This window comes from Phacochoerus africanus, chromosome 10 (assembly GCF_016906955.1).
Source record: "Phacochoerus africanus isolate WHEZ1 chromosome 10, ROS_Pafr_v1, whole genome shotgun sequence".
Taxonomy (NCBI): Eukaryota; Metazoa; Chordata; class Mammalia; order Artiodactyla; family Suidae; genus Phacochoerus; species Phacochoerus africanus.
Genome location: NC_062553.1, coordinates 2,000,855 through 2,025,531, shown reverse-complemented (window position 1 = coordinate 2,025,531; position 24,677 = coordinate 2,000,855). Strand labels below are relative to the sequence as shown.

The 24,677-nt window shown below is 57.3% G+C and overlaps 1 protein-coding gene across 4 annotated transcripts in view; it reads right to left on the bottom strand.

Moving 5' to 3' along the window:
- RGS12 (regulator of G protein signaling 12) overlaps positions 1–24,677 on the bottom strand; it is a 113,086-nt gene that overhangs the window by 43,400 nt on the left and 45,009 nt on the right. For all 4 annotated transcript variants that reach the window (XM_047797939.1, XM_047797940.1, XM_047797941.1 and 1 more), the window contains 2 exons: positions 23,885–24,001; positions 7,139–7,160 (listed from right to left, as the gene is read on the bottom strand). In XM_047797939.1, the coding sequence (XP_047653895.1) occupies positions 7,139–7,160; positions 23,885–24,001 (139 nt within the window). The remainder of the gene's footprint in view (positions 1–7,138; positions 7,161–23,884; positions 24,002–24,677) is intronic.

Here is a 24,677-nt window from a genome sequence, read left to right as displayed (position 1 = left end):
TGGGTGGACAGGAGACAGGTGGATCCACGGGTGGGTAAGTGGAGAGATGGATGAAAGAAGGTATATAACATGCAAAAGGCAACTACAACGTCTGGTCTGGAAGAAAATACAGCCTAAAGAACTTAAGAAATTCTTCATGCTCTGTGAGAGAAAGGAGAGAATGCAGAGAGGAAGAAACAAATTGAGGACAAAATCAATACTATTGGAAAATGAGTAAAAAGTAAAAAAGAGGCAAGATATTCTGAAAAATCAAATTAATGACAGAGAAAATAAACTTTTACAAGCAAACGACCTTTGGGTATAACCGAATGACTTCCTCAAAGAAGCAGAAGGGAACCCTGGGGGCTCCAGAAACCTCCCTGGTGAGCGAAGATGAAGCCGAGGGTCTGAGCTGCTTCGTGGTGGCCACGAGGTCAGGGTTTCTTCTGAGGATCTGCAAACCTATCTGATCCAAAATATACCAGAAACTTTTTTTGTTGTTTTTTGTTTTTTTTTTTTTTTGCTTTTAAGGGCTGCACCCGTAGCACATGGAGGTTCCCAGGCTAGGGGTTGAATCAGCACTGCAGCTGTGGGCATACACCACAGCCGCAGCAACGTGGGATCCGAGCTGCATCTGCAACCTACACCACAGCTCATGGCAACGCCGGATCCTTAACCCAGGGAGCGAGGCCAGGGATCGAACCAGCAACCTCATGGTTCCCAGTCGGATTCGTTTCCGCTGCACCACAATGGGAGCTCCTACGAGGAAGTCTTACAATTCAATGACGAAAACCCAAATAACAGGCTGGAAAATGGGCAAAAGACTGGAATTGAATGACTACCTTTCTACAGAAGACGCAGAAGCGGCCGACAGGTACAAGGAAAGACGCTCATGGGAAACGCATGCCAGAGCCACAGTGGGGCTCACCCCACACCCGACGGCCGACAGCTCGTCCGCTGTCAGAGACAAGAGCTACGCGCCGGCAAGGATGTGGAGAAAGGGGGCCCTCCCACCCTGCGGGGCAGGGGGGTGAATGGTACAGCCCCCGGGGAGGACAGGGGGGCTGTTCCTGGAAACGTTGAAAATAGAAATACCACAGGATCCAGCAATCCCTTGCCTGGGGGTTTACCCGCAGGACAGAAAATCTGCATCTTAAAAGACGCCTGCATTGCCGCGGTCCCTGCGTCGCTATTCACAACAGGCAGGTTGTGGACACAGCGCGGGTGTCTGTCGCTGGACGCACGGAAGAGGGAAAGATGGAGCAGAGAGTCCACACACATCCGGGGACATGGTATTCAGTCTTAAAAGAGAAGGAACTCCTGCCTTCGCGACCCCGGGAGGAACCCGGGGGACGTCGCACTAAAGGAAACAAGCCGGACCCAGCAAGACGAGTGCCGCGGGATCGCACGTCTACGCAGAACCTAAAATGATCAAAACTGCAGACGCACAGAGTAAGATGGTGCTGCCCGGGGCCGAGGGAGGGACACGGGGGGCTGCTGTCAAGGGCGAAAGTCTCCGTCGTCAGATGGGCAAGCACATCTCAGGAGGCCCCAGGTACAGCTCGGCTGATTAACAAGAACATGCCCTTGACACTGGCTAAGCCGGGGGAGGCGGGGGAGGTCCCTTGGGTTCCCAGCACCCACAGCAGGCCCCTCTGCGAGGTGACAGACGTGGTAACGGGCGTGACGGTGGGATCACTCCACAGGGCACGTCGATAGCAAACATCACATCCTGTGCCTTAGACGCACACCACTGAACCTCGGGAAAGCTGGAAAACTGAAATGAAAGAACCTTTAAGGAAAAAAGAAAAAATAAGACAGCCATGTGCAGGAAGGGGTTACCGATCACAGAGTGAGTCGGTATAACACACACGGGTGGGTACCGAGCAAGCCGTAGGACGCTGACATTGTCTCTAACTCCAGCCAGGGACTTAAAGGGCCATGACCTTCTAGCTGCATTGCCAGCAATCCTAACCTGCTGGCACAACCTCTCTGCTACCAGTTACCAGGGAACTAAGCAGCAGGGGGAGAGCCTCCAGCAGGCCGGTCCCCATTTCTGAGCTCAGGGGCGCCCAGGGGCTGGGGCTGGCTGACCCCCAGGCCTCGGGGGTTAGGGCTCCTCAGCTGCCCGCTCACAAGGAGCTCCACCCCTCGCCGTCCCTGTCACGTCTAACCTGCGGGCCCTCCTGCCACCCTGTCACTTGATGTCAGCTGTAGTCCCCTGGAAAGTGCTAACGGAGCAGAGCAGGGAAGAGGAGGTGAAAGTCAAAGGCTGTCTCCATGGGGAAGACAGACTAGAATTAAAGAAGGTGTGTCCTTTTTTAGGTTAATAGATGCAAACTATGCTACTTGGAGTGGACAGACAGTGAGGCCTGCGGTACAGCACAGGGAACGATACCCAACCTCCTGGGACAGACCAGGCCAGAAAACAAGAGCGTTTAAAAAATGGATATACACGTACGACTGAGTCACTCTGCTGTACGGCAGAAATTGGCACATTGTTAATCAGCTATAGCTTTTATTTACTTTTATTTTTTATTTTTATTTTTATTTTTTTATTACTCAATGAATTTATTACATCTATAGTAATCAACTATAATTTTTAAAAAAGAATGCATGTCTTCTATCTCAGATATTATTTCTGATTTCAAAAGGTCCCACTTTCTGTTAAAACAATAATCAAAAATATTAGAAATGACTGCTGATTAGTTTATGCCATGGAGTTTACAATCGACTTCAAAAATATTTGTCTTTGTTAATCAGAAGTAATAAACGGCAGCTTCCGGAGGAAGACAAAAGAACTGCGCCCGAGTGCCCGCGTGAGCTGGTGGCTCAGGGGCCTGGGGCCCGGGAGGCAGAAGGAGCGCCCACGGGCCCGGCCCCACCCTGTGACTCAAGCAGGTACCTCTGCTGTCGGAGGTGAAGAATGGGATTCCACCCAGCTTGCTGGCTTGTCCTTTGAGAGGGTTTTGAGAAGAGGGAAAACTCTGAAAGCCACTGTCCCCATGCAGGTCAGACCCCAGGCCCTGGCTGCTGTCTGCAAATCCACATTCTCTCAGCAAACACTTGCGGTGCCATGGCTGTGCTGGGCGCCTAGGACGACCCTGAAGCCACTGTGTGGAGGTCCCTGTCTGGAGCGTGGGTGGAGGGAGCAGCCAAAACCAGAGACACAGATAAACAATGAAAATGACAGGATCTGTCCGCGATGCCGTTAGGAAGTGAAGCCTGGGCCACCACCCTAGCCCACGCAGGCTGGTCAGGGCGGCTCCCTGGGGCGGGGGGGCCTGCTCCAGGCTGGCAATGGCACCCTAGACGGCACCGTGCAAGGCCACCCGAGACTGTGTGTCTGAGGGGTAGCAGGAGTCCAGGGAGGAAGCCTGGCAGCTGGTGAGGGAGCAAACCGCGGGGGCGGGCGATCAGGCGGAGGAAGTGGGAGGCGGCTGCAGCCTGGTGGGCAGGGCGGGATGCTGGCAGCGACACAGAGCCCAGGGAGGTCAAGGGGGGACCCGCATGCTCGGCGGAGGGGCAAGGCTGGACCGGTCAGGCTGCGGGTCTGTGACGCTGCAGGGCGGACGTGTCCAGCCCCCCAGAGCCACAGCCCCATCCCCACGGTTGTGACCGACGTGGGCCTGTGATGCGAAAAGCTCCCCCACACCCCAACTTCCCAAGCTTCCCGTGTCCAGGGATGCAGGGACCGTCTGCCCTCCGGGATGTGGGGGCCGGGTGGGAGCTGGACTCCTGGCAGAGCCACTTGGTACAAAGTCAAAAAAGAAAGAAAGAAAACACGAGAAGACGGCGTTCCCGTTGTGGCACAGTGGTTAACGGATCCAACTAGGAACCATGAGGTTGTGGGTTCGCTCCCTGGCCTTGCACAGTGGGTTAACGATCTGGCGTTGCTGTGAGCTGTGGTGTGGGTCGCAGACGTGGCTCAGATCCCGCGTTGCTGTGGCTGTGGTGTAGGCTGGCAGTTGGAGCTCCGATTCAACCCCTAGCCTGGGAACCTCCATATGCCGCAGGAGCGGCCCAAGAAGTGGCAAAAAAAAAAAAAAGAAAAAAAAGAAAATACGAGAAGACACTTATGACACTAAAGCTGCACTGTGCTAGAGCCAGTTTCAGAGGGCTTCGGGCTCGCTCCCCTCCACGCAGGAAGTCTGCTCCAGGCTGGGGGCGGTCCGTGTGAAGACGCAGTTGAATCATCTGCCACAAGGCAGATGGGTCCAGTTTTGAGCCCCTCGCCAGTGCCAGAATGTTCTTCCTGGTCTTGCGGCAGACCCTGCCCCCTGGACTCACTTCGAGTTCCAGTTTGACCTCAGAGACTGACCTCTAACCCCTGCTTCTCGGGGTGCTCTCTGCCACGGGCCCCTCTCCCCGAAAAAGTGAGAAGGCGCGCTTCGGGTTGGTAAACGTGGCAAAATATCGCATCCACCTTCCCTCAAATAAAGCCACGCAACGAGCTCTAAGGTGAGAGCCTGTGCGCCACGACGGCACGTGTGAAACGAGCACGGCGACGTCTGGGTGTACGTGAGCTCACCGACAAGGCGAACCCCACACAAACTAGCTCCCCGTGAGTGGTTATCAGTCACCAGGACCAGGCTGGACGCCGAGGCGGAGGCCCCCGCTTGGGCAAAGCCTGCGGCCCAAGGCTGGTGCCTGAGGCCTGGCCTGGACTGCAGGACGCACCGCCCCTCTCGGGCCTGAACCTCCTGCTCAGCGTAGGGGGGGGGACCGGATCCTCTCAACCAGCCCCGCGCACTGCTGGGGGCGGCGACCCCAGGGAGCGGGCGTCAGGACGGTGCGTCCGGGGCTGGAACTGGGGCTCTCGGGAGATGGGAGGCTGGGGGACCTCAAGCAGGCAGACCTCAAGGTCTGAGTCCCAACCTCTTAGCTGGGCATCCCTGTGCCCTCTTTCTGCCGGGTGTTTTACCTGTAAAGACGGCAGAATATAATAATGCAGCCTCCTGGAGCTGACATGCAAGTCAAAGGACATAACTTTTTCTTCTTCTAATCACAAAAAAAATTGAGGATGGAAAAATAATAAAAGCAAAAAACTCAATAGAACACATACGTCTGGCGCAGCCCCTGAAATCCAGGGTGCACCCCTGAAATAGTGACCTGTCCCCTCCCCGCCCCGCTGCAGAGGGACCCACAGGGAGAGCAGCCCGGCCTAGGGGCACCAGGTCTAAAGTGGGTGGGGAGCCCCCCCAGGCTGGGGGACCACTGCCACCAGCCAGGACACCGCTTCCTCAGAGGGGACTCAGGGCTGTGAGCCAGGGGCTCCCCACGCTTGGGAAGTTTAGCTTTTTAAAACCTGTCAATGGACTCTGCGTAATAAAACTCCCCGGGCTCCTACTGCTGACGGCAGAAACCTTTAGAGATGAATAAAGCTTAGTATTTATGATTAAATGGAGCATACGCAGCTTCTCGGACGGTATAGTCTGTGAGAAGTGAGCGCCTTCAGGCAGACTAGGGCAGAGCAGCGAGGTCAGTGCCAACAGAGCGCTGTCCTCACCCGCTTTTATCCCGGGTCTGGTTACAGCTCTTATTTCCTTTCATGAAGCAAGTTTTCCCCGTTCCTAACTTAAGACGGATGAAATGAAATGATTATCACTGTGCAGAAGCGAGGAAACAGAATTCCTTTTATTAAAAAATAAATCCCCGAATGCAAACTTCAGGACCCGTTCGCTCTCAGCTTCAGAGACCAGCCCCTTCTCCCATTTCCCACGGCTGGGCTGTGACCCTAACTGGCAGCGAGGGACAAGCACACCCTCCAGGTCGGCAGGGCTCCGGGCCCACCCCCTCCCAAAAGACAAGGCTCTGGGCCCGCCCGTCCACCTCCTCCATATTGGGCTCCGGACTTTAAACCCCCTCCCAACAGACGGGGCTCTAGGCCCTACTCCCCACCCCCCCACGGACCGGGCTCTGAGGCCTACCCCCCAACACACACACACACACACACACACACACACACACAGCTCTGGGCCCTAACCCTCCCCTACAGGAATGTAGGGCTCTGGGCCCTCCCCACCCCGTGTACCAGGCCCGCCCCCTTTCTATTTTCTGCTTTTTAGGGCCGCACTCGCGGCACATGGAGGTTCCCAGGCTAGGGGTCCAATCGGAGCTACAGCCGCCGGCCTACGCCAGAGCCACAGCAACGCGGGATCCGAGCCGCGTCTGCAACCTACACCACAGCTCACGGCAACGCCGGGTCCTTAACCCACTGAGCAAGGCCAGGAATCGAACCCGAAACCTCATGGTTCCTAGTCGGGTTGTTTCCACTGCGCCACGATGGGAACTCCCCCAGACCCCTTTCTAACGCCCGTAACTGCAGTCGGCAGGTGTGGGACCATAAAAAGTGTCAAGAAAGCTACACCTGGTTTCTCTGTCACTCACATAAAGAGGGCACAGCGCTGGTAGAATGTGGAGCCCACAGGCAGCATATAAACGAAGAGAAAGCATGGATGCATCGTGACAAATTTTAAAATTCAACTCTCAAGACACAGAACAGGTTAATTCAGAACACATGGAAAAGAAACAAAACGAAACCCGTGAGCAAAAAAGCTTTGATGATTATCATAAGAAATAAGGACCATTCGGAAGAAACTGCAAGTCGCTTGGGTGTGTTTATAAAGCAGTCCCTGAACTCCAGTGATAGGGGCCACATCGGAGAACCGCCCTAGGGAAAGGCGACATCCGGCCACCTCCTCTCCGGCCAGTCCCTTCCACGGATACCCACGAGCAGAGTCGCTGGGAAACAGAGAGGAAGCTTCCCACCCCTTCGCCCCACAGCTCTCCAGTCACCTACTCAACTTTGCCCCAGAAGGGAAGGAAATTCAGCAACGGAGACGTCTCGCTCGAATTTCCAGAATTGCACAAATTCAGCCAGAGCGTTGAGATCTCCAGCTGCTGGTTCAAAAGCCGGTTCTACCACCGGGCCGGCAGGTTCCAACTTGCCAGCGCAGGTCACGCCGAGCGTGTCCTTGCCACACACTGCTCCCCAAACACACGTCCCAGCCACCGGAGGCCCCCAGGCTGGCTGCGACCAGGCCCCCCGGGATGCGGGGAGAGCATGGTTGATGAGTGAGTCAACAGCAAACGCATTCCCACAATCAGAAAACTTCATTAAAAATAATAAAAATATACGTCAGAAATTGTGACTTACCACCATCAGACACAGTTGCAGACTGAAAGAAAAGAGAGAGAGACATGAGTTAATGATGCCGCATGACAGGTCAGGAGCCAGCACGTCCACGGGAGGGACAAGGCCAGAGACCCCGGGTGTCCCGTTCCCGGAGCTGGTGTCCCGGAGCCCCGACGCCCAGGCAGGCGTCCCTGGCTTCCTGGGCGAGCCCCGCCCCCGCCCTCGCCCCGTCTCCACTGGGAGAGAACAAATCCCAGCACGTCTGACATCGCAGCCTTAGCAACAAGCTCAGTGAGGACAGCTCTACCCATCCGGGAGGCCAGCACCCCGCCCACAGCCGGCCGGGCGGGCGCTGCACCCAGGACCCAGGCCCGCCCGAGGTGAAGCCGCCCAGTGGTGGTGGTGGTGGCAGAGGGGGGCGGGCCAGCTGGGAGCAGGCAGGTGAGGGGGTCCAAGGAGCATCTGGAAGAGGCTGCAGAGAGGAGGTGCTGCTCAGGGGCCCCGAGGACAAGAACAAACAAGCCGAGCAGGATGGGACGGGCTGGGGCGGCAGGGGCGGCAGGGAGGAGCCGGTGATCAGAGTCGAATGCCGCTGGGACAGCGGGGCAGGACCCGGGGCCACGCATGCTGGTCAGACACTCCGAGGGGGGCCACCTGGGACCGGAGGGAGAGGACTGGGGAGGAGCCGGGCAGGGGCCCAGACACCAGGAAGACTTGGCAGCAGAAGGGGCGTGGGTTCAGTGCAGGGGCCACTCATTGGGGTGTCCTGGTCACAGCACAGGCACAGCCTGAGGGCAGTGCCAGGTGGGGCCCCAAGGCAGCGAGGCGGGGCACATGGCACTGGGGGGGCAAGCTGCCCTCGTGTCTTTACCCAGCGAGGAAGCCTCCCAGGACCCCAGGGCGTGAGGGTCAGAGGTTTCCGGGGTCAGCTGGCTTCCAGTAAAGCCCCCTCCACCCTGGGACAGTGGTCTGAAATCTGAAAAGAGCCACCGTGTCAATTGCATCCCCTGCTACTGTTTGGCCTTCCCACTGCCAGCGCCAGGACCCGCGGGCCTCGCCTCCTGGCCTGTATGAGGGCAGGGACACTCCTTCTGAGCGGACTTGGTCTCGGCCCCTCACTGGTGGGACTTACACCACAAGACGAGGGAGCCCCCACCCCTGCCCGGCAGGGGGAGGAAGCAGCTTCCAGGTGGCTCGAGCACAGGGCTTGTCTCGGCTTCAACCCATCACGAGATCTGTGAGAGGAAAACTCTGGAACTGCGTCCTGGCACCTCTCGCATTTTCTCAATAGTAAAAGACACGTCACTGTGGCTCCAGCTTTGAAGCTTTCTTTCTCTCTTTTGGTTTCTTTTTTTGCTTTTTAGAGCTGCACCCACAGCATATGGAGGTTCCCAGGCCAGGGGTCCAATCAGAGCTGTAGCTGCCGGCCTGCACCACAGCCACCGCAATTAGGGATCTGAGCCGCGTCTGCGACCTCCACCACAGCTCACGGCAACATTGGAGCCTTAACCCACTGAGCGAGGCCAGGGATCCAACCCGAGTCCTCATGGATACTAGTCGGGTTCGCGAACCACGAGCGTGGCGGGAATTCCCTCCAGCTCTTAAGCGTTCCTCTTGCCAGACAGGTGGGCAAAGGGCAGACCCCAGGGAGCCAACGCTCAGTGACCAGCCCTCAGGAGCCAAGGGTCTGGTTTTCACGAGGGAGGTGGCGGTGGTCTCCTTCTCGGAGCTGACGCCTCACCAGAAAGGTGTCCTTCTTCCTACACTCACAGCCACTGCCTACGACTATGTGACAGAGCACACAGCAGCAAAGGCGAGTTACTCCCCTGAGATTAGGAGAGTGAATCTGAGAGCTCCCTGGTGGCTCAGTGGTTGAAGGATCCAGCTCAGGTTGCTGCTGTGACACGGGTTTGATTCCTGGCCTGAGAACTTGCACTTGCTACAGGCGCAGCCAAAAAAACCCAGAAAATCTGCAAGGCCATACAGAAAATCAGAACTACTGTCCATAATAAGTTCTGAAAAATAAGTCATAAAATGCAAAATCCATCAATATGAAGGGCATGGTTCACTTTATGCTACAATCACGATTCAAACTGAAGGCTGAGGAGTTCCCGCCGCGGCTCAGCCGAAACAAACCCGACTAGTATCCATGAGGATGCGGGTTTGATCCCTGGCCTCACTCAGTGGGTTAAGGATTTGGTGTTGTTTCAAGCTGCACCATAGGTCGCAGATGTAGCTTGGGTCTCGAGTTGCTGTGGCTGTGGTGTAGACCAGCAGCTACAGCTCCGATTTGACCCCTAGCCTGGGAACCTCCATGTGCCATAGGTATGGCCCTAAACAAACAAAATCCTGAAGGCTGAAGCTTTAGCAGAGTGAACAAAATGCACTAAAAAAATCTCCACACACGTCCCCCAAGTGAGCTGAAACTCGAGATCGAGGGGAGTGGAATGTCCCCAAAGCCAAAAGAAGGTGGCGGCTGAGAGCAGGGCTGGGCTCGGCGCGTCTGCAGGGGCTCGCCTGGGGGCGAACAGAACCAGGTAAGGACTACAAAAGTGCTTTTAGAACAGTTTTAGATTCACAGAGAAACTGTGAAGTGAGTAGAGAAACAAACATACTTTTTAATACTCTGCTGCTTCAAAAGAAGTGAGAGGAGCTGTTCCCGTCGTGGCACAGTGAAAACGAATCTGACTAGGAACCAGGAGGCTGCAGGTTCCCTCTCTGGCCTCCCTCAGTGGGTTAAGGACCCAGCGAGCAGTGGAGTAGGTAGCAGAGCCGCTACGCAGATTGTACCCACGCCCCAGGCCAGCCCTCCGGGGACTCCTCCGGGACGCCCACCAGGAAGAGGCATCCCGGGTTCCAGCCGCGGGTGTCCAGCAGTTTCCAGGAGGACTCAGAGTCTCCAAGTCGCAGCCTCGGACCATGTTCTTCCCCCCCTTCCCCGGCCTGCGCAGCCGCGCCAAGAGCACTGTCCAAGCCCAAGACACTAAAGAAAGTTCTAGGCATCTGTGGAGCCCCAGACTGGCAGCCCCTGCAGGCTGCGGGTTCTCCCGGGGGCCAGGAAGGACACAGAGGTCAGGACACCCCCACCCACCCAAGGCCCTAAGTTCTGCACAGAGACCCTTGATGAAAGGCAAGCTCACGCTGGGACGGCTCCGAACATAAATCCACGTGGGAGGACCACCGGGAGCCAGATGGTCGGCCCTTCCCCGTGGCCCCCCACCGCCACCCCGCTTCACAAATGGCTTCCCTGGCAAGTGTTCCTCTCCCAACCTTCACCAAGGTGAAGCTCTGTGGAGACATACTTTATTTTATTTCATTTTTTGCTTTTTTTTAGGGCCGCACCCTTGGTATATGGAGGTTCCCGGGCTAGGGGTCAAATCAACGCTACAGCTGCCGGCCTGCACCACAGCCCCAGCACCGCCCGATCCGAGCCATGTCTGCGACCTACACCACGGCTCATGACAACGCCAGATCCTTAACCCACTGAGCGAAGCCAGGGATCGAACCTTTGTCCTCATGGATGCCAGTCAGATTTGTTTCCGCTGTGCCACGAAGGGAACTCTCGAGAACTGCCCCTCCAAGCTCACAGACTTCTGGAGAAGAACTTCCCGAGCAGATCACTCCATTTAAAATAAAGGCAGTGGAGTCGTCATCAGCCTGACTCTCCCGTTCACCACCCACCATTCCTTCTCCTTAAAAGTACGCGCCTGGGAGCTGGGCCGTCACAGGAGCCGACATCTGGTATCCGGATGCCTGGTCAGTCCGAGCCCCCGGCCCTTTGGAGAAGGGGCTTCATTCTAAGAGGAGGGGGCACCTGGCAGGTGCCGTCACAGGAGAGGGGAGGGGGAGGTGGCGACGGGCGGAAAGCGGAGGCCTTGGGCTTCCCCCGGGGCCAGCGCTTGGCGTGGGGGCGGATGAGGAGGTGCCACCAAGCGACCTGCCGACAGCAGCGTCAGGGGGAAGGCAGGCAACCCCCACATCACTTCCACTTGCCTTGGACTGACATGTCCAGTTCTGACCAATGACCCCTTTGAAGCCTGGTTTGTGTTTTTCCGAGCGCATCCTGGCTGACTGGGGAAGCTCTCCAAAATAGGACCGGTTCTGAATCGCCCACAGCCTCTTCCTCAAGAACCCCCCCCCCCAAGGAAAGGAAGACCACTGCAGCCCCAAGAGACTCAAAGCAGGCACTCCACTCCCAAACTGCCCGGCATCCTTGGAAGCGTTTTTATGAATTCAATCTTCACACTTTCCATTTTGGTTCTGATACGCAGTATCATTTGTATTAGTGATGTGATTTCCTTAGCCTGTCCTTGCTGAGTTCGTCCGCAATTCCTGTGTCGACGTGCTGTACTTACAAAAGGTGCAGCTGCAAAAGACATGCTGCTGTGAAAAGATCCCGAAAAGGAGCATTTTTCTGTGCTTACGATGTAAACATCTACTCTAGCAAACAGCTCTAAAAACTCCTACAATACATCTCCAAGACTGGAGTTGACACTAATGTGAATGCATTTGTTTTAAAGAAACTTACAAAGTATCTTAGATCAGTAATTTCAGTTCAAACAATCTCCGCTCCTCGGGTCAGCCTCTTAGACCCGATAATTCAGTGGAAACTGATTTGGATTTATTTCCAGCAGGAAATTTGTCTGGACCACACACATGCATGGATATTTTATTCTGAATGGACACTTTGAAAGTTTTTGATGCTTCCTGTGAAGAGGGCTACCTGGTTCTGATTCATCAAGGCCAATGCTGCTGGCAACATCGGATGACGGCAGATATTACAACACGGCATTTCTTAATCACTCTGATACATTGTAATATACAGTTATATAAATTTTCAGTTTTGGATTTTGAGCCACTGACAAAATTGCCTACCTCAAATATAAGAAATATTTTAAATAAATACATTAAGTAATTTTAAAATAATTTTAAAAATTTTTAAGGGAGTTCTCTGGTAGCCTAGTGGGTTAGGGATCCAGCATTGTTGCTGCTGTAGCTCAGATTCAGCCCCTGGCCTGGGAACGTCTTCAAGCCACTGGCACAGCCAAAAACAGTTTTTTTCAATTAAAAGAAATATTAAATAACTATCTCTGGCTCTTAAATAAGAAACCAAAGGCCTGCAACTTGCCCAAAAACATCAAATATTTGGAAAAAAGAGAAGAAATTTAAATAATCCTAAGGATGAAAAACAATCCAATTTGCATCGTCTAGTTTATATTTATCTGACCTTTTAAGACCTTGGTCATCTAAGTTTTACGGCGACTCCTCGCTGGGTGGAGCAGAGGAGAGAACAGGTCAAGTGGGGCTGCGAAGACCCCAAGGGGTGGGGGGGGGCCACTCTGCTGGCCCCGCCCACACGCCAGCCTGCCCTCCGCCAGCAGGCTCAGGTCTTCACCCCGACCACGACCCCGAAGGGGTCCAGTTAGGGGACACAGGACACAGGACAACCTCCCCCCAGGACCCCTGGTTAGGGGACACAGGAGTGACCTCCCACAGCCCTGCAGCCTGAGCTTTAAAAGGGGCAGTGCCCACGACCCATCCCACCCAGGGCCACGGCCTTGCACACACAGCTGCACGACCTCTTTCCAGCAGTTTCAGACACGACGGGCCCCAGAGCTCATGTGCAGGCAGGTTCCAGCTCAAACCGTGATGTTCACAGCACCGCGGGTGCGTCCAGGGCTGCCCAACAACCAAGGCGGCTGGGCACAGGGAGGGCACAGGGAGGGCTGGGGCCCTGCGTGGGGGGCGGGGGCAAGCGAGGGCCTCAGTCAGACCTGGCAGAGGGCCGGGTGCAGAGTGGCTTCTCCCTTCAGTTCGTGTGGGCGCGCATGCAGGCGCGCGTGTGCACGTGTATGCGTGTGTGTGTGCGCTTGCACAACCCCAAGGAACTCTTCCATCTCCAGTAAAATCAGAAGAGATGGAAAACCCTAAGAATTTAACAGCTACGTTTCACCCAATTCATTACAAAAGCTTCCCCGAGTCCGAGGTAACACGGCCGAGGTGGCACAGGCTCCACACGGGGCCAGGGGTTCAAGGGAGATGCCTGACTTCACACACGGGCCCCCTGACCCTCCTGCCGGAGGGAAGACTGGAGCCCTCCCCATGGGCAGCCCTGGTTGAGAAATACAGGGTCTGACCACGCAGACCAGGCCAGGCGCGATGTCTCAGGGGTGCGGGGTGACCGTCACGATAGCGTGCCCATGGGCCAGTCCAGGGAGGTTTTGGGAGGAAGCGGCGCCGAGTACAGGAGCCCCTCTGGGTAAAGAGCCCACTGGCTTGTGTGCTGCAGACCGGAACCCAAGGCCCCGCTCTCAACCCCGTGGCAGCCCAACCCCAGGAAGCGTTTTCTCGTAAAGGCCGAGATACAGCTGCTGCTTCCACACCTCTGCCCACAGAGGTGAGCCCCGAGCTGGAGCCTGTGCCCGGGCAGGTGCAAAATTGCTGGAATGGCTGCCACGTGCCGAGGAAACACTGGCTGAGCACCCACTTGGGCCGGCCTCCTCCAGAAGCAGGGTGGCCGCCACAAACCTGCACTCATGTCAGGGGCTGGAGCTCAATCCAGAAACATTGAGCCTGCCGGCCGGGGGGCAAGTACCACCAGAGCGTGTGGCACTGAGGACCTGACTCGGTGTTCCCTCGGCCACCTGCCGCTGGAGACAGAGCCCCAGGCTCCAGGCAGGGGGGCCGGTGGGCGGGGAGGGGGCTGAAGAAGCTTAAAGTCAGGCAGACCTGGCGGGTCTCGGGTCTCGGAGGGTGGGGGCCAGGGGCCTGCTGACCGCAGGGCTCTGGGGTTGGGACCAGGTGGGAGCAGGTGAGGACAAAACCCCTGGGTCTGAGGGCAGGCTGGGCAGGGCAGCCTCCATGTGGCAGGGGGCGTTGGGGCGCACAGACCCCAACACTGCAGGAGAGGGGCCCAGCTGCCACATAGGGATGGGATGGAGGGGGATGGGGGTGGAGGGGGATGGAGGGAGATGGAGGGGGCAGGGGGGAGTGGAGACGGGTGAAGGGGGGTGAAGGGGGTGGAGGGGGATGGAGGCGGTGGAGGGAGGTGGAGGGGGATGGGGTGGAGGGGGTGGAGGGAGGTGGAGGGGGGATGGAGGCGGGTGGAGGGAGGTGGAGGGGGATGGTAGGGAGTGGAGAGGGGTGAAGGGGGTGAAGGGGGTGGAGAGGGATGGAGGGGGGTGGTGGGGAATGGAGGGGGATGGGGGTGGAGGGGATGAAGGGGGTTGAAGGGGGTGGAGAGGAATGGAGAGGGGTGGAGGGGGATGGGGGTGGAGGGGGGTGAAGGGGGTGGAGGGGAGTGGAGGGGGGCGGGGGGAGAAGAGCTCACCCCCAGGACGCAGGAGAAAGGAGCCGCGTGCAGCCACGTGGGAGGAAGAGAGTGACGCAGGCAGAGCCCAGGTCAAGGTGAGAATCTCTTTAAGGAAAAAACAGGAAGGTGTGAAAATAGAAACCTGAGGACAGCGTCCCTTAAGTCTACCAGGAGGCCTTCTTCTAAGACAGATAACAGGCTCAGGGAGTGAGAAAGAATCCGTGCAGCCCACACACCAAGCTGGTAAACACAGCCATCCAGCCAGGCCGACGCTTTCGGCTGGAAGAGGCCAGGGCAGAGGTGCGCCCGCACGAGGGGCTGCCCGCGGGCTCCGATCAGGGCCCCCCCCCCCCCGGGGCAGCGGGAGCAGGAGAGGCCCACGTGGGGGAGAGGTGGGTGAGCGCAAGACAGCTCGCCCGGCCTCGAAAGGGAAGCTCAGTCAAATGTGAAAGGCCCTCATCCTGGAGAGACGGCAGAGGGCCGGGCGCCCGGACGCAGCAGCCCCCCGACGCGCGAGCTCAGCACCCCTCCCGCCCGCCCCCGGCACCACGAGGGGGTCCTGGTGTGCCTTCCCCACTGCCCCACGCAGGGAGGGAGGGAAGCATCTTCCTGTCTGTGCTCTGCCTCCCGTCTTTCTTCCCTGGGACCTGCAGTGGGGTTGGGGGCGCCATCCCCCCCAGCGGCGGCGCCCCGCAGCCTTGACCGCCCCCGGTCCTAACACCTCTCCGCTCAGCGACTCCCAGAGAAGAGGATTTAGCACCTTCTCACGGGGCAAGCTTTCCTTCTCCATCCCACGAAGAGCCCAGCGCCAGAAGGGAAAAGCCCCCTGGCATCAGCAGCTCTTTCCTGGTACCCTTGCAGCCCGGAGCCCGGCCTGGGCAGAGAGGCCCACAGACCCTCACAGTCCACTCACAACCCACACGAAGACTGCCTGAGAGCCAGGCCCCGCCACCTGCCACCCTGGGGGTCTGTAGTCACGCCCAGGACACACAGGAGGGCCTGACGTGGTCCAGCCCAGGGAGAGCCGGGTCAGACACCGCAGGGCGCCACGCAGGGGTCCACACAGAAAGCCTTCTCTTCCTGTGACAGCCGCCCTGGTCTCCTGGGTCCCCGGTCCCCCTCTCGCCAGCATCTCGGGCTGAACTGCTCCTCGTGAAGTGGTGGAAACACAGCGGGGTGGGGGGGGGGGGGCGGTGGTGTTGCTGGGGCACAGGGGCCCATAAAGTTCAAAGTCACTTGTGCTGGATCTTGTTTTTAAATGACAGGTTCACGTGGGCGGGACAGGGCGGGGGTTCCTTGGCCTCCCTCCGTGCTCCGTAGCGGTTACAGGACGTGGCCCCAGCGAAGGCTGCAGAGCCTCCTCTCCCGTGAAAGGAGGCTCCCACAGCAGGCTTCCCCAGCGCATCCGCACTGCGGGGCCGGGGCGGGCTCGCCCTGGGCCCTTCCTCTCTGCCCTGGAGGCCTCAGCACATTCCGCCCCCTTTCCCACCTGTCAGACTGCAGGACTGCACCTGCCTGCTGCCCCCGGCTTAAACCGTGGCCACACCGACCAGACCTTGTGAACACTTACTTGCTGGGTTGAGAGTCTGAGGAATTTCAAAAGGAATCCAAATTATACAGGCACGTACAAAGGCAGATTTCTAGTGATCTTTTTTCATTCACTCAAAGAACAAAATTTTCTAAACCTTACCTTTATATGCTATGGCAACAGAAATGCTGCCTACACACAGGTACAAATGACTAATGGTGACCCGGTCCACGGGCACAACAGACCCGAAGTTCCCTTTTCCAGCAGCACACGAGGTAGAATCTACAGGAACAGTGACCGCTCCTGCCTGGTGACGGCCAGAGGCAGGCACGCAGCAAGCACGCTCGTAAACATCAAAGCCGGTCCCCACCCTCTCAAGGCAGCCTTGCTAGTTACAAGGGGTTTTCAAAATACATGCTAAATATTTTTAAAACCCATCAAAATCTGCCCTTGCTGCTGCAGCCTAATTCTTGACCTGTCTAGCAGACTCATTTCTCCTTTCCGGTTAAAAGGAATGACGCTGTCATTTTTCTAAACCCAACATCCAAACCAGTCACTTCGGAGTAAGGAGTTTCTCCTGCCCCTCCCTCTGGAAGATTCTCCTTCGATATCAGGAGAGCATATCAAGATGAAACACCTCGCAGAAGAGAATGAATTTAAATCGGTACCCAGCAATTAGTGACAATCTTCTATAAATAATTTTCCTTTATTTTTGCCTTGACATTCACACAGCACAGCCGCGGGAGGAACATAAAAATTATTGTTACTATTACTATTATTATTTAGGCAAGAAATAGATTTATTTAGATAGGACGCTTGTGAGAGGTGCAAGCAGGCAGGCAAGGAGGCTCTGCCCTGAGAATCGGGGGGCTACAGTTTTATGATCCAAGGGGAGTGCAGAAATTATTCTTTTTATTTCATCTCAAACCTCTTTAAAAAGGTTTAAAGGTTTAAAATTATAGTAAGTTCAACCTTAGAAGCGCAGACACGGATCAATCACTAAATACGATTGCCAGTGGTTCCCTATGTGTGTATATGAAGCACCGACTCGTGACATTTAAAAATGCGAGACAGATGTAACCGAATCACTTGGCTCTGCACCTGAGACTAACACAGCCTCGTAAACCAACTCTGCTTCAACTTTAAAAAGAGAAGTTCGACATAGAACAGTAATTTAAAGAGTATGTTCGGCTTTAATGCAATTATCCAGTGGAAATTTAATCTCTCGACAAAATTAATTCACTTATCTTCACAGTCTGCTACAATTACCACGCAGGGACCAGAAAAGCATCGCTGTTTTCTGTACGGCTGACTGGAACGCAGGCAGTGTCCCCCGAGAGGCTGGCCCGGACCCAGCACAGCCGGCCCCCCACCCGGCCAGGCTCTGGGTGGTGGGCTGTGGTTGCAGAACCGGGCTTTGACCTCCCCAAACTCACTCCGGGCTCCACGATGGAGACACAAGAAAGACATCTTCAGAGTTTACACTTACGAGCTACTAAACAGGCAGAAAAAAAGCAGTAGCCCAGAAGCCGGGTGGCCTTACAATAATTCTCTTTAAGAGTTACATGGCGTTAACTTACCTGCTGACTGTTTAAAATCTGAGTCTCCTCTGGCAGCGCTTTCTCCAGATTCATCTTAAGTCAGGAAAACTTGCGACACACACAGGCGCGCAGACCTAACACACACGGCGGAGCCCGCCGCACGCCTGCGCCCGCCAGAAAGTTTAAAGACCCTGCGGCTGGGCTTCCAGTCCGCGCCCCTCGTAACCCATGGCAACAGGACACTGCAGGAAGCGGCGCCTGCCAGGGATTCAGACTCTATCTCGATTGTCTCATACAAAGAAAAAAAAGCCGTTTACACAAATCACGCTGTGAGATCATTTTCAAAGTATTTCCTCTACGGAATCAGAAGAACCAAACTGGAGCTGAGAGGGGCGGTTTCTCAGCACGGCAGCTGCAGAGGATGTGCTGCGCGGCCGCGCTGCAGTTCCAAGCCTTAATTACAGCGGCTGACGGGTCTATTATAAGCCTCCGTGCGCACGCGTGTGCCGCCGGCCCTCGGAATCGGCCCTATTCCTAAAACCCGTCTCGGGCACCCACCTCTGTTCCACCATCTGCTCTGCCTGCCTTCCAACACCCGACCCAACCTGCACGGGAGGGAGCCGCGCAGGTCCCGGTTTTAAAAAGGAAGCAGGAATGCGGAGGAAACTGCTTCCAGAAGCTAGGCATGACGGCTAAGCTAAACTACCTGGCTTTGGGGAGGTCTGGGGTACACTGCTCACCCCAAGGGCCTTTGCCGCCAAGATGTCTCAGCAGCAGGTGCCAGGGGCTCCTCGGAAGGGCTCCAGGAACCCCTCGTTCCAGTGTGTTGGACGGACTGGGCCTCAGGAAGCACCCTGCCCACGGCTGCAGGCACCGTGCCCGGGGCCAGCTCGAGGGATGACAGCCCTGGTGTGGGGTCAGGCCGCCAGCCAGAAGGCAACAAGCCCGCCCCCCCTTTGCCTTCCGCGGGAGAAACGTGCCCTCAGCCAGCATCGGCGTCCAGTGAACGGAATCTGTGACACGGCCACGGGCTGTGTTTACTGCAGAAACACACCACACTGCCCAGGGGGGACATTCACAAACGAGGGGGCCCCGGTTCAGCTTCCTGGGACAGCTGCCCTCAGGAGACCCGCACACAATGACCGTGTGGAGGCAGGGACAGCGAAGGAGCAGAGGCCACCACAGCCACCCTTGTGGCTGCCACCACCACGACCACTGAGCCTGGCTCTGGGGGCTGGGATGGACCTTCCAGGAGGAGGAGACGGTGGCCTGGGCCTGGCCGGGGGGAGGATGGGAGGCTGCCCCTCCCTGGAGGGGAGGCTCCAGAACACAAGAAGCCACTCCTTCCAGCTCCTGGGGTCCCATGTTGCCCACCTGGTCTGGGCGGGGGGGGGGGGGCGTGCTCAGAGCCTGTCCTTGGGCCTCGCCTTGATGGGGAGTAGGGGGCGCCCTTACAAACGGACCTCTGGCACAGGGACGTCACCTTCACTCCCCCCCCAGCAGCCTTGAGGCTGGGAGGTACGTGCCGGAGGACTGCAGGGCAGGGACAGGCCCGGCCAGGCCTGCGGGCGGACACGCTGGACACAAGGACCTCACTGTCCTCCCCAAGCTCACACTCCCCTGCCCAGCCTCACCTTGTGTGCGCACACACACACACACACACACACACACACATCTGGAAAGATAACCAGGGGGTTTTCACCATGGTCAGCTGAGCCGTGACTCACGAGCCGTTCTCACGGGCTCCCGCGGGGCCTGTACTGACTGACAGGGTTTGGCAGCGGCCTCCTGGCCAGAGCACAGAGCAGCATCCTAGCCCCAAAAGCCCACCCTGGGGACGACCCCCAGGGATCAGGCACGGAAAGGGACTGCAGGACGGGCCAGGCCCACAGACCAGCAGAGAACCTCCCGCTGGGACCTGGGAGAACCAGCGCCCAGGAGCTAAGCCGCCCAGGCCACCACTTGGGTGCCACGCTTGCCTTTATTTTGATCGTTTCGGATGGAAATACCCGTGTCCCTGCAGAAGCAGCATGCGTGTGTTATCGCATTTAGCCCAAAAAGCAGCCCGGGCCCGTCAGGATCCACGTGTGGCTGTCGCCTCTGGATTCTTCTGTCTCTTTGGAGCTTGCTGTCTCCTCCTTGGCTGCCAGTCTGCCCACAGGGCAAGCAGAGGGTGGGGCAGGAATCCAACCACGACCCCTGTGCTGGCCGGCGCCCTAGGCTGCCGGGGCCTGGCTGCCTCCTGGGGGAGGAGAGGTTCCCACAGCTCCCGGAAGCCAGTGACCAGGACACTCTGAGCACCAGCCACGCCCACCATCGCCCTCCTCACTGGCTGGGGACCAGGGCCAGCGCTGCCCCAACAAACGTGGCAAGTGCTCGTTTGGGCGGGAGAAGGAAAGGCTGGCAGCGGCCTGGGGTATGGCGCTGCCAGGAGGCCACGGGAGCGCCAGCTGGGGCCGAGCCCCCCTCAGTCTCCAGCCTCAGGCCCCCCCTTTCCCCTGGGCTGATGTCAGCGACACTACTGGCAACCCTGGCAAGAGAGCAGGGGCTGGAAAGCCGGGGGTTCTCAGGGCACACGGGGGCCAGTCCCGGGGCTGGAGGGAGCTCAGACGCTACGTCCCTTGGTGGGCACCTGCCCAGGAGTCTGTCCTGAGCCAGGAACAGGGAGGAGAGCCCTGTGAGGGCCGGTCAGAGCAGCTCAGAGGATGTGGGTCCAGCCAGAAGGGCAGAGGAGAGGGAGGCAGAGGGCGTACCAGCAGGAACAGGGGAGTCAGGCAGGGGGACCACCCGTGGGAGCTGTATCCCAGGGCTGGGGACCTAACAAAGAACTCCCCCTGAGTTCTGGGTCCCCTCACAGCCATCACCTGCCTCCCAGGTGCCTCTCACGCGTCACCACCCCCCGCCCCACACCAGTCCTGGAAAGGGTCAAATTCACCTTCACACCCCTGACCCACCAGGGCTTCACGAGTCTCTGCCCCACCCTGGGCACAGCCAGCCTGGACGGGACAGACAAGCATTTCACAAAAGGCTCAAGTCACAGAAGGGGGTGAGCGAGGACAACCTCAGAGGCCGGCTCGCATCAGCCCCTCGCCCAGACCACCTCATAGCCCATAAGGTCCCCCTAACTGCCGCCTTCCTGTCCCAGCACCCCCGTGCTCACTCTCAGCTCAGCCAACAGAGGGGCCCTTTCCAAAATTGCCTCCTGCCGGCCCGGCCCCGGCCCCGCCTCCCCCCCACCTCACGTGCAGCACATCCTTCCCCAGAGCAAGGGCTGGGGTCAGTGCACTGCTATCCACAGGCCCAGAATAACAGCTGGCACATAGTATGTCTCAGCAAACATTCGCTGAATGAGGAGACACCAGGGGCCCTGAGAAACCCTAGCCTATGCCCCGAGTTACCAGGATCTTAAAGAGAATTAAGATAATTTCCCATGTAAAGAGTTTAAAGAGTTGACTAGCACAAGGAAGGCCAAAATAAGGAGCTCCCTGGTGGAGCAGCAGGCTAAGGACCTGGAGTTGTCACTGCAGCGGCTCAGGTAGCTGCTCTGGCAAAGACTCACTCCCTAGCCCGGTAGTATCTACATGCCACGGGCACAGCCAAAGGGAAAAAAAGAGCAAAATACACAAAATTTCTCAGTTAACTCCCCTAGAAATAGCGAAATATCAAACAAGAAATAGGTAAAAAGAACTTGTTTTGAAATGTCTTAGACGCCATCCTGGATAATGTGAATCCCGTAAACTGCCCAGCGTGTCCCAAGATGAGCCAGAGGCCGGAAGGAAGGAGCCAAATTAGACCAGTGGCCAAAGCGGGCACCTGGGGCCCTGCCAGCCTCTGCTGCGAGTGGGCAGTCTTAGAAGCAAGCCGAGCAGGTCTGGTGTAAAGCAACTCCCTCAACCTCAGCATCAGAGGACCGGCTCAAAGCCCCCGCTCACCACCCGCCCCTGTGGAGAAGCCTGGACCAGTTCCCAGAGAGGGAACCGCGTGGACCCAGCGCCCCCTGCTGTCCAAGCCGGGCACTGCCAGTGCTGCTGACCCCACCTGCGCGGGCTCTGCTGAGAGCGGCCAGCACAGGCTCCGGGCCTTGAGGAGGGAGCACGGAGAAAGGCCCGCAACCCATCGGAGGTGGCGGCTCAGCATGGGTCAGCAGCCCAGTGGAGGACGAGGCGGGCAGCTCCTGGAAGCTGGGCTCGGGGTGCTGTGCCCTGGGCACACGTGAGGCCCTCTTCCCACGGCGGGCCCCGCTCCTCCTCCCCAGCCTCTCGGGTCCCTGCCTCCGTAGGGACCGGCTGCCATGGCTGTGACCCAAACACACAGAAACCAACCTGACATTTCCAGTTAGTCTCGCACTCTGAACTCCCATCCTGCGTCAAGAGCCCTCCAATAAGGCCCCTCCCGACAAGGACCCTCCCCAGGCTCTCATCTCCCTCCTCCTGGGCCCCTCCCTACACCCCTGGCTTCCTCGGCCCACTCCCAGCCCTCACGGTCAGCATTGCCCACTGCAGCCGGTCATGGGCTGGAAGGGACACTGATGGGTGAGCAGGGGGCCAGCATGGACCCTTGTCCTGCCAGTGACCAGGGCCTGAGTGGGAACAGCCACAGTGAGCAGTGCCCGGCCCCGCGGGTCACAGGCCCCTCACTCCTGGAACACCTCCCAGAGCCCCAGGTACGTACAAGGCACTGGGACCACGGCACCCGCGGAAGTGCCTCCATTCAGAGAAGCCCGTTGCCATTTGCCACTGAGTGCTCGACAATAGCTGTGGGGGGGGGGGGGACAGGGGGGATAAAGAGTGGTGGCCTATGCGTCACTGAGTGCCACACGAGCCAAACATCCGACTAAAACCGCAGGGCAAATCTTGAAAATGTGACACAATGTTTTAAGAGTGGTAGGGTAAGTACGGTTGCGTAAAATTCTAATACAATGAAGGGCTGAGACGGCCAAGGGGTGGGGTGCGGGGGGGAGGCACAGGTGGGGCACACAGGCCTGGGGGGCAGTGAACCGTGCCTGTGTGACCCCGCGCATCTGTCCAAACCTTTAGAGTGTGCAGCAGTGACCTCTCACGCACACCATGAACTTACGCTAAGAGTAACGTACCCAGCACACCAGGAGTACGTGGGGATTCTCTGAACGCCCTGCTTAACTTTCCTGCAAACCTAAAACTGCCCTGCGGTAACATAGTCACTTTTGAAGGGTTGTCAAGCAAAGGAAAGAGCATACAAAATGGTACTCTGAGTACCTGTGCAGTAGCATACCTGTAAAAGGTGTGAAACCCAGCAGGACCCTGCAGGGCCTTCCAGGGGACACCGCTTCAGGCCCCCAACCTCTCACCTCTTGTTTGCAGAAAAGCTTTAGCCCCCTAAGCCTTCCCTGAGTTCCAAAGAGCAAATTTAACCAGAGAAGTGAGAAAATGCAGAAGCAAAAGAAAACAGTCAAGCAAGACAAAATAATAATGGTTTGGCCATAAAACAAAGCCAAGGGCTTCCAGCTCCTCCTCAAGGGCTGTAGATAATATCCTGAGCCCTGACTTTGAGCTGTTTTGCAGACACTGAGACCCTGAGCAGGTGGAAGAAGTTCACTGCACGCCGCCCGCCTGCACGGAGACCCAAGACCCGCTGGAAGCAGAAAGTTGATGGTTGAGAATCCCGACACATCACTCTGTACCTCACCCCAGCCAATCAGAGAGCTGTGCGGGGCTGATCACGCATCCTCCTCTGAAAGCCACCGGGGAGCAGCCTCGTCTCCTGCCGGGCACCTGCAGTAAACACTGTCCTTTCCTTCGTCGTGACTTGGTATTGGCAGCTTTTCTGTGAGTTGGGTGAATGGACCCAAGTTTGGTTCAGTAACAGGTGATGACAGGCCCCAGAGAGTTCTTGTGAGGCATCAACCAGTTCACATCCAGCGCCGGCGATGGCGTCTGGTGTGTACGACTGCAAGGGACACAGCGTGACAACGTGCAGATAGAGGAGCACAGGGCGCGAAGAAGCCCCGCCCCTCCCGAAGTTCGAGGTCATGGAGGGGGAGGGGGTGGGGACACGCAGGGCCCAAAGGAGGTTGAGACGCATCTGTGGGATTGATTTTCTTTTTTTTTTTTCTCTTTTGTCTTTTTAGGGCCGCACCTGCGACCTATGGAGGTTCCCAGGCTAGGGGTCCAATCAGAGCTGTAGCTGCCGGCCTGCACCACAGCCACAGCCGTGCCAGATCCAAGCCGCGTCTGCAACCTACACCACAGCTCATAGCAATGCCGGATCCTTAACCCACTGAGCGAGATCAGGGATGGAACCTGCAACCTCATGGTTCCTAGTCGGATTCGTTTCCGCTGTGCCCCAATGGGAACTCTTGATTTTCATTTTTAAAAACCTGGCGAGTAAACAAAGTAAAATGAAATTACCTCAAGGTCATCGAGGGAGCGGGTGACACTCAACCTCCTGGACCTCCCAAAGGATCTCCGAGCCGGGGCGCGCTGGGACGGCGGGGCGAAGGCAAAGCCCCGCCCGAACTTTGAGCCCTAGAATGAAGAAAAAGATGTTGTCACCTTCTTGGGAGAATGACATTCTGCCAGGGAGAGACTGGAGAGAGGAGGCCTCAAGGCCGTCCAGATCAATCTCAAGTTCCCTGCGTGTCACCACAACAGAAAAACGCCGTTGAGAAAGAGTCATCCTGGGCCCCTGAGCATGTTCTGTGTCCCTTCCACCTGTGCGTCCCAGAGCCCAGCCTCAACACCACGTCCAAGGGCAGCAGAGGCACATGCGCGGCTGGGGAAGTCCGGGTGGGCATGTTGGTGACGTGAAGGCTGGCTGTCAGCGAGCTTGCGCTCTCACGCAGTGGTACAGGCATCGGAGGAAATGAGAGGCCCCCAAGACATTCAATGGTGTCTGAAGACCAAAGCAACCCAAGTGCAGGAAATAACCAGCGTCCGAACATCTCATTCTTTCTCCGGGAAATGACCAGAATTAATTCACTGTCACTGTGCCAACACCTCCCCACATGTGAGCCTGGCTCCAGCAAAGAAGCTATCACCTCTCAGCGGCAAAAAGCATCTCAGCTGAAAATCTTCAATTCCAGGGTTCTGGGTTCCTGAGCAATGAGCTCCAGGCAGAAGGGAAGTTAGACGCGCCCTGAAGCCTCCGAGGCCTCGGGGTCTCTCTGCTCCTCACCCAGGTGAGGACTCTGTGCAGAAGGAG